Here is a 10,008-nt window from a genome sequence, read left to right as displayed (position 1 = left end):
GGTGGGGGGCTCGCTGGGAGCGGAGTTAGGCTGCGGTCCTGCAGCCTCACCTCCGCTGGCTGCGTCTCAATGAGGAGCTTTCCATCCCCCCTGAAAGCAGTGGGTGAAAACGGTGCATAACGCGAAAGTGAGAGGGTGTTCCTGTGTTTCTGTCACCAGCAGGCGCTGTCTTCTGGAAGGCTGACGGGAGCAGCAAAGCAAAGCAACGGAAGGAAACAGTAAGGCTCGAGTCGCGGCTGCTGAACAAGTAGCTTTGGAATTATTTTTTGAAGTAGTATGAACAGTGAATTTGACCTTTTTTTAGGCCTGGCTTAAGAAAAGGATGTCATGCTGATGTGGAGGATGCATACTGTCTCTATTCCACTGATTCTGACGATCAGGTAATTTCCCTGGCTTCTTAACGCAGTCACATCTGTTATCTAGAGAGAATGGAGGCTGCAATAGAATCACAGAACCCTTAGAGCTGGAATTCTCAGAAGTCCCCACTCAGGGCCATCCAGTCCAACTGTCCTGCGGTGAACAGGGACACCACAGCTACATCAGGTTGCCCAGGGCCCGATCCAGCCTCACCTTGGAAGTCTCCAGGGACGAGGCATCAACCAAAACACCAGGCAACCTGCTCCAGTGCCTCACCGCCCCCACTGCAAAAGACTTTTTCCTTATATCCAACCTAAATCTACCCTGCAACAATTGAAGGAAAAACATGCTAACTTAGATACTGCTGGACGTAGTCTAGAAGAAACTCCCTCAGAGCCACTGAGTATTTATACAGAACACTGTGGATGCTTGCAAATTGTCTCAGCAGTAAGTTTGGCTCTGACAACTTATTAGGGCATAGAATGTGTTGTGTGAACACACCTATGCTGTTTGTACTGCCAGAAGTGTAACCACATTAGTTATGCTTTGTGACATAAAAAGTAAGTTGTATGAAAGCAATGCTGCAGCAGTGCTTTATGTGTAGTGCTGAATCGAGTATTTCCAAACTTAAAAATGTACTGTAGGTAATAGTTTAACTGTAAGTGGAAACAATTAAAACAAACGTACGTGCAGTTACCAACAAATAAAATCAAACGAATGGGCACACATGCAACAATGCAATTTAAGCTTTCTGCAGAAATTCTGTTTGTAAATTTTCATGTGATTGCAAAGTGATACATTGGAAACTAAACGTTTTTACCTATGATCAATTTTTTATTATTTTTAAGATAGCAGAGTGGGGAACAGCTCCCTCTGAAAGGGCTCTGTTTTATTGAAAGAAAGCAGTGATGCTCATTTTCTGACTGAGGTATTCTGTATGCAGGTTAATACTATTCATAATGGACTTGACCGCTGTGCAGCTTTACTGAAGAATATCCTAGAAAATGAAGCTACAGGTTGTAACTATTGAGAATTTAAGTTACGTTTTTAGTTTTTGTAGGGCTTTTGTGATTTGTTTTGTTGACCAGCTTTTGTTTTGAATACAGTGGGAAAGGAGACTATCCATAAACAACCAGGGAAAACAACATCTGTTAAAATTACTTCCAAACCTTTCCTAACCAAAGCAAATACTCTGAAGAAGAAAGGATTGAAGAAAAGCATTACTGCTCCCCACATCCGAAAAGAAATTGGTAAGCAGATTTCCTCAGGCTTCCTTTTTTCTCAAGCAATATTGAGCTGCTTTATTGTGTAGATTCAGGAGACAGAACAAAGCACTCAGCTGAAGTTCTCTTTCTTTAGTGCCAATATCAGCTAAGAAAAATCTTTCATCTACCACACCATCTACTGAGAAAGAGCTTCCCAGTGCAGTACAGCACCAGCTGGTTCGACCAACTCATGTGCCTTGCAGCCAGCAGCCTCCTGTCATACGTGAGAAATTGTGTGAGCATGTGCCAACCCAGATGGCTCTGATAACTGGCCAACCATCACAGAGCAATAATGAAATTCCTACTGTGACTTCGTTTCCTACCTCAGATCACGGTTAGTGGGATTATCAATGTAGGAATTGCTGTTGTACTCCAAGTTTTGCCCCAGGTTGCCCTAATCTGTGACAGCATTGTTTTCTTTTAGGATATCAAAATGTTATGGATTTTAATTACCAATTATGTGTCTCCACAGCAGACCTGTCCCTGCAGCATGCAGCTCATCCCTTATCTGCTCAGGCCGTAAGTAAAGGTTTGATTTAGATTATTAATGAGCATTTTAAAATAGCACTATTTATTTATTTATACACTGATTTCTAAGGATTTTATTGAGTTTATGTAATTCCTTCATTATGAAAAATCTCAGCATATTTCAACCTATACTGATAAAAGGTGATGAAAAATTACTGCAGTTCAAAATGTTATATACATGGATACCAAAGAGTAAAATGGGAGGTGTTTCAAATGGCTTTTTCTTTATGGGGAATTCTATAATGGACAGGAAGCATGAAAGATGTAGGAAATTACTCATTACTGTTCAGAATTATTTTATCAGTAATGTACATAAGAATTTCTGACCAACTCCTCATTAAAGAAATTATATCTCACATGCAGCTTTTCCCCTACTTAGGATCTAATTAATTATGTCTTCAGATACTGAGTAGTATCTTAGAGCCACATTTTAAAATCTGTGTGTATTTCAGGGCATAAAATAAAACTAATGGAGAGTACCAGCATCCACCTTGGGAAATGTGGTAATGGGCTTGCACTTTGGAACTGGAAGGCCGTAGAGTTATCTTCCACCTGTAGGCAGTCCATGTGTAATTAGTGCTATCCTTGACTTTTTAGAAATACATCAGTTTAAAATATTGAGACATAATTGTGTTCTTTTTATTTTTTCTCTGTTCTGATTTGGTTTCAAAGGATGAATAGTTAGAAAAAAGAAAAAGCAACAGCTGCTGAGTTTTTTTTCTTACACAACAGAGAATAAACTGCTTTAATATTATCAGAAATGTTTAAGATCAAATGTAAATCATGTTAATTTTCTGTTTAAAATGAATCTTCTTTATGCAGGGTGTTCCCATAGACAGTGGCAATGAATGTGTGCCACAGATGGGAGAAACCGTGGTTTTCCCCATGGTTTCTGCTGCTCCCACTCCTGCACAAATGCAGGCTGCCAGTTCTCTTCCTGGAGTGATGCGTTATGTAGCACCAGGTGCATCAAGTAACTCTGCAGTGCCTTCATTCACCCCGTTGTCTTCTGGCAGAGAGATGACCCCAAGGCAGGAGCAACAGAGTAAAGAAGCAGACTTGATAAGGTGCATAAAAGCTCACCTGACCCTGTTACAAACACGTGAAATGGCAAATGGCAGGACTGAACAGAAGCTCTGTCGTTGTCTGACAGCAAGTAACGTCTCAAGTAATGATGAGGATGCTTCTGAAGAACACAGTGAGGATGCGGTCAGCGAAGGTGAATTGAATGTGCTTGATGTGGCCTCAGCAAGAGATGCAAACAGCCAGCAAAGCTGTGTGAAGAAAGGTCTAAAACCTAGACAAGAAAGTGCAGATAAAGCAGCCCATAAAGTAAAGATGGTAAAATGTCTTTTGGGAGAACTCCGAGCACTGATAACAGACCAAGGTAAAAACATTTGCATTGTGCATTATAGTGATTATATAAAATAATGTAAGAGTTGCACTACGTGAGCATGTGCTTCAGTTTCTGGAATGTATGTTGTCTTGGAGTGGTGTTCCACAACTTCAATCACTTCCTGCTTCTCTGTGGGGAAGTATGAGGTTACATTTTGGGTTATTGTAACATTATAACAGCAGGGATAGAAACAGTTCTCATTTCGTATAGGATGTTTTCCCCTGTCAAAGGGAGCAGAGTGGACAGGTTATACAACAGCAATCCTACCAGGGTTGGTCTGAGAGGCGTTGGGTGGTGGTGTATCAAGATCCTGAAGCATAGCTTTCATAGTCAAGTTCTAAAGTTTTAAATAAATAAATGTAGTTGGTCAGTTTTGAATTCTTTTTTTTTTTTTGAAGTTTGATTTAGAAGAAAATGAGATACTATGGCATCACTTTGACCGTTCTATTACAGGTGTTTCTTTTTCCCCCCACCTCTTGCAGATGATTCAGAAATGTTAAGGTTAATGAATGAAATAGAAGACTGCATATCATTGCTGCCAGCTGTAGTGGGAAGTACAAACATACAGACTGAGATAGCTTTAGCTTTACAGCCTCTCAGAAGTGAAAATGCCCAGCTGCGTAGGTTAGTAACTTTATTTACTGCAAAAAATGCCTAAAAGATCTTTGGTCTGTTCTAAATTGCACGTTCTAGCATTGTTGTGGTGTAATTGTTGTGCCCCTTTCTATTTTGTCTGTTGTAGTATTAATATGTTACAAAACATGCTGATAAGGCTGTATTATGTTAATTGATGCATAGATGCTGAAAGAAAATATTTTAGTACATCAGTTACATCAAGATTGAGGCTTTGTTTAGGTGGTGTTGGCATGTCGTTCTGTCTGAAGACTACAGTATTAACAGTATTTGATATTGAAGGAAGATTGAAATTCAACCAAAAAAATAAAATTAAATAAAATTAAATAAAGCTTCTTCATATTTGTAAAATGTTCTGTGATATTATACACTTAGTTAATTTAAAGTACATTGGTTTTGAATTTATTCTGAACTTTCTGAATACGCTATTTTTCACAATTCACTTTTAGGAAACTAAGAATCTTAAACCAGCAACTCAGGGAACAAGAGAGGAATGAGAAGACATCTGGACAGAGCTGCAACTATGAATGTAAAGTACTAGTAGAGAATGATGGTTGTTGGGGAATTTTTGTTAAGAATTTGTTTAAATTAATACAGACATACATAGATATGATTAATAGCAACAATATGTATTCTGGCCTTTAGTGGCAACTGAGCTAAGTGCTGAGGATCTAATTGTGTGACTATGTTTGCATGGGTTGTTTTACTTGTGCTCCGTGGATGCTGAAACTCGGAGTTTCAGCTCCAGAGCAGATTATTTTTCTTTGTGTCTGTCCTGCAATGGGGATGACAGATAACTAGAAAAACTAAGAAGGAAGTTTATGTTTTATCTCTCTTCCTCAAAAGACTCCTTATTTTATCTGTGAGCTGTAGTCAGGTTACCAAGATTCTTTAAGAAAGGTAATTCAATGTAGAAATCCAAACTGTAGCACACAACACGCTTAAAGTTGTATGTTTACTTCTGTTAGTGGCTTCTTTGCAGTCCTTGAATGTGATGCTCCACACTCAGCTGAAAGAATCACTGAAAGGCCTTGAGTCACTGCAGGCGAAAAATGAAGAGCTACTGAAAATAATAGAAAGTCAAAAGGAAGAAAATAAGCATCTTGCAAAAGATATTCAAGAGAAAGAAAAGGAACTGCTTGAAAGCAAACAACAATATGATATTCATTCCACCAAGGTCAAGATTGGTACGTGTTTTAGATTTGTTTACTCTTAGCATTTTTAAACTTGGGTAATTAGCTAAATTCTTCTTGGCTTTTTAGAAGTGGAGGAGGCACTAGCAAATGTGAAGAGCCTTCAGTTTAAGCTGGAAGCTTCTGAGAAGGAAAATAAGATTTTGGGCATAACGTTACGTCAGCGTGATGCAGAAGTTAACAGACTGCGTGAGTTAACCAGGTACTGATGGTGAAGTGTTATTTTTGCTTCTTGGCATTTTAATTTTCCGTACTTCAAATTATTGTTATCTTTAGTCCTACACCAGTATCTTCATGGTAGGAGGTCACGTAGGCTGAAACCTCTCTTTGTCCATACTTTTGCTATTGTAGTGCTATAATTCTATTAAAACAGATCTGTCGTGCTCCATGACATTAGTTCCATTTTAAAGTAAAAGGCTACCTGAAGTAACTTGGGTGAAGTCTTAACACCTGTTGCAGGCTGCCTGTAAGGAGCTGCATGGGGAATGCATGGATCTGAGTACTAACTGATATTTCCCAAGCAGCTTTAGAATTAGGAAACTAACTTTTGACATGAATGAAGGAGGGATTGTTCTTTTCCTTTATGCTGCCTTATGCTGGTTCAGAAAAGTCTTTAATTAGAAGAATTTGCAAAAAGATCTGTCTTCAGAGCAAACTCTTTCTGTGAGATGGAGCAGTCACTTACTTAATTTTGCATGCCCTTGGATTGGATTATGCCCAGATTTTAATTATCAGTGAGAGTGGGAGAATTTCTATCACTGAAATAAGGCTGTTGTTACTCAGATTTATTTTTTTTTTGAGCTACTGCTGTGCACTTTATTTTATCACTGTGTTCTATAAATCTGGTGACAAGCTTGGAGGTTCACAGAGCTTTCCACACACGAAGGAGTGCATACAGAAAATTGTCTTGGACATAACATGCAGAGAGGCTGAACAAGTTTTCTGTCTTGGCAAGAGTTGATGCTAATTGGAATGACAGGATGTTTTTATTCATCATTTCAGATTCCTTAGTAGAAGTTCAGATTATTATGCCTTTCTGTGGTTATTAAATACTGACCACCAGATGGTAGTATAACAATGTCTTATTATGTGTTTATATATATATGCTGTATAATGTGCACCCACACACACACACACACACACACACACACACACCCCATATAAAAGCATTACATGTTTATTTTTTTGTACTAGAAAGTGAGAATAATTGATTCTTTTATTTTTTCTTAAGAAACAGTGGGAGAAATGACTTGGAAAAACTTTGAGTAATGTCAGTGAGATGCACAAGACACGTTTTTCTGAGCTGAAGAATGAATTGGAAGAAATTTAGATCGGTTCACATCTCTGTTATTATTTTATGATACTCTATATAGAAAGAGAACTGCAACTTTGCTGTAGTCAGATAAATCTAATGTGTTTTTTTTTTTTTTTATATATACAAGTTCTTGAAAAATTTGCCAAAACTATAGTTGATCTGATATTTTCTCTTAACAGAACCTTGCAGGGCAGTATGGCCAAGCTTCTGTCAGACCTCACAGCAGACAACAGTAGACCCACATCTGAAAAAGGTCTCTCGAAGTCTCTCTTGGATAACCACGAGAAACAGATGCAGCCTGATCCATGTCCTGGGAATACTTCAGTAATGACTTACCTTAAAAAGTTAGAAATGGATCATGTTTTCATAGATGCTGAGCTTCAGTTCTCAAATAAAGATGGAGAGTTACAAATGCTAAATCAAGCCTATGAAAAGTTTGCTGATGAGGGAACTAAAATAAACAATATATTCTCAGAAGAACGGGCATCAGCATCCAGAGTATTACCAACCTTACTGAGGCAAGATGCAGAAACAGCTAGTGATTCTGGGACTTTAATAGATGAACAAAACAAGTTGGATGAGACTGTTTATATTCCATTGACTAGCAGTGCTTCTAAAAAACAGCTTGTCTCTGAGAGAACTAATGCTCTACCTCTTTTGAGAGGAGCTTGTAAGATGTTGGACTACAGCTGTGAGCTCTCAAACTCCGTGCAACAGAATAGAAGTGAAGTGTCAAAGGATCCAACTATTCTGGATACATTTAGTGCTGGGTACAGCATGAAAAAGGCTATGGAAAACACACTTGAAATTACAGGGGATAAAGTGAAGTCGGGAGACAAAGTCCAAATGAGGCCGAAAGACACTTTGAGTGGAGCTGCAAAAGACTTCCCAGACAAACCAGGGCAACTTCAGCCTCACGTTCCAATGCTATTTCAGAAAGAGAGATCTCAGAAAAAAGGCGGTGAAGGAGGTGATGTCAGTTTTATTCTTTTGATGATGTATCAGGGAAATCTGAATGGAGTGTATCTTCTTTCTCAACATTTACTTCTCGAGATGAAGAGGACTTTAAGAATGGCTTAGCAGCATTGGATGCCAATATAGCTAGGTTACAAAGAACTCTGCAAAATAGCATTATGAAACAGCAAGTGTGAGGAAACAAATTAGGATGTGCTTGCTCAGATAATTAAAATTTTTCTGAGGTGTATTAGTATGGTACTGATAGTATTTGTATTTTTGTGTAAATGGAGCTCCTATTTGTTTTAATTATGAATGGGATTTGTTCCTCAAGTCATGGTGCTGCTTCCCTTGATGTGTGCAACTTCAAATAGTTATAAATTCCTTTTTAAAACTGATGACCTAATTTTATACTCTTTAACTGCAAAGTTTATTCTTAGCACAGCGTTTGATAACTCTTGATGAAACTGTTGTGCTTTTGGCAATGTTTTTTCTATTAAATGATAAACTACACTTGATGAGATTGTGTGTTTTTTAAAAGTAGTAAGGGCAACACTGAGAGATGCACTTGAAGTCAGTTGCAGATGTGATAAATCTAAGATAACTTTGATTTAATTATAACATGTATAAAATTAATTTTGTAGTTTTTTTACCTTGATTTTGACCTTTTCAGAAATTAATTCCTTTTTCTAGTTTACTATCAAGGTGAGCAAACACTAGTGTCAACATCAAAGAAATGGATGGGCAGAACTTCTTTTTTAGCTGCATTGCTTCTTGAGCCAGACTGGGTTTGGATTCAGTATAATCCAATAATTAAGAAGTGGGAATTTAAACCGTCCTTAAATGATAAAGTCTTCTGCCTTGACTAAGTAAGCTCTTAGAAGTTTGTTGGTTGTTTTTTTCTTTAAAGAGGAACTTGGAGGCAGGAGGCTGATTATTAAATTTCCTTCCCTAAAGGGGTGGTAATATACATGGGTGAGAAGCTCTGCAGGTAAATGCTAGGGAAGAGCAAGCTACAGAGCAGCTGTACAGGAACATGTGGAGTTGAAAATGATAGGTCAGGATCATGCTGTTCAAAGAATAAAGAAATGCAGCCACCACCACATGGGATTTGTAGTATATAGTAGATCCTGTAAAATACATGTAGTAGTCCTTTTCTACTTGCCATTAGAAGACTAAGTTTTCAGTTTTGAGAACTGTACTTGAAAGAAAAATAAATGGAGAGTCTGTATGAGGACAGGAAAGGAACCATCAGCATTCTGTTCTGCTCTACAGTTCTGTTTTATGTTGTATTTTCCTTAAGAGGAACTTAATATTGGAATATAAACACAAAACACCCTGATGCTGTGAAACAGAAGCATTAACAGGTTTCGGTTAACAGAGAAGATAGAAATTGGAAATTATTTGAAGCTGGCAAACATGTATGGCTAGCAAAGTGCTGGAATAGACAGTCTGAGTAACTCGGAAATTCCGTAGTGGTTGAGGTGTTGAACATCTGTCAGATGTGAATGCAGAGTTTGGAGTGGGTCATGCAGTTCAGCTCCTGCAGGAGTTGGATTCAAATCTGTTCTCCTTGGTAGGACTTTCTAGATCTCAGTGTCAAGAATATGGATCAGGGAGGGTTTCAAGTTAGGGAGAGGTCGTGTCATTGCTACTTTTCTGTGGCTCTTGCACACTTAGCAGCACTCAAGTATTGTATTTCATGACTGATGGTTTTTCAGGGAAAGCATCTTTGGAAATGTAACAGCAGCAAAAAGACCTGAAATTAAGACTTCTTTTTCTGCAGCATAGGGTTGTTTATTTTTCCTAGAAAAAATTACTGTGCTTCATGGTGCTGGCCATTCGGGACACAGGTATCAAGTCCAGCACTTCTAAGTTTTTATCCATAGTTGAATGAACAGACTTTAAATTAGAGCTCTGTCCGTATGTTGTGCTGTGTTGCAGTCCTGAGATTATTTTAGTTACTGTTAAGTGAGCAATAAAAAGGTATGAAGACAACACATACTAGGGAAAATGCCAACTGGCACTCCAGCTTTGAAAAAGAAAAGTTAGACTAAATAGTGACTTCAGTGATTTAGAATGCTTTTAAGGCTTGGCCTGGACTTCTTGGTATTCTCCCCACCTCTTGAGCTCAGATTCAAAATAAGGCTGATGGTGTGGAAGCGAACACATTTCAACTAAATATTTACAAGCAGCTTCACAGAAACAGCAAAGCAAGATTTAAACAGTGATTATAGCATGTATTAAAGAGAAGCTGCAATAAATTCTTGTTTTTAAAAGGACAAAGGCTGTCAGAAGAAAGGTGACAGAAGGTGGCAAACTATTAATTACTCAGTCAGTTCTCTTGCAGTTAGGACTGTTACTCTG

The 10,008-nt window shown here is 38.2% G+C and overlaps 1 protein-coding gene across 1 annotated transcript; it reads left to right on the top strand.

Annotated features, from left to right (window-relative positions):
* Nucleotides 1-120: 120 nt before the first annotated feature.
* On the top strand, nucleotides 121-8,154 carry CCDC14 (coiled-coil domain containing 14; the record flags this gene model as incomplete). The annotated part of the gene is given in 13 exon segments (XM_019617403.1): nucleotides 121-218; nucleotides 305-380; nucleotides 1,301-1,373; nucleotides 1,464-1,607; nucleotides 1,717-1,956; nucleotides 2,095-2,141; nucleotides 2,973-3,537; nucleotides 4,029-4,170; nucleotides 4,629-4,708; nucleotides 5,148-5,366; nucleotides 5,442-5,574; nucleotides 6,867-7,669; nucleotides 7,672-8,154. Coding segments are annotated over 13 exon segments (2,787 nt in total), but the record flags the coding sequence as incomplete, so codon positions are not given.
* Between the last annotated feature and the right edge of the window lie 1,854 nt (nucleotides 8,155-10,008).

Source organism: Meleagris gallopavo, chromosome 7 (genome assembly GCF_000146605.3).
Source record: "Meleagris gallopavo isolate NT-WF06-2002-E0010 breed Aviagen turkey brand Nicholas breeding stock chromosome 7, Turkey_5.1, whole genome shotgun sequence".
In the NCBI taxonomy this organism is placed as follows: Eukaryota; Metazoa; Chordata; class Aves; order Galliformes; family Phasianidae; genus Meleagris; species Meleagris gallopavo.
Note: the sequence above shows the minus strand (reverse complement) of the source record. Positions and strands in the feature narration are given on the sequence as shown.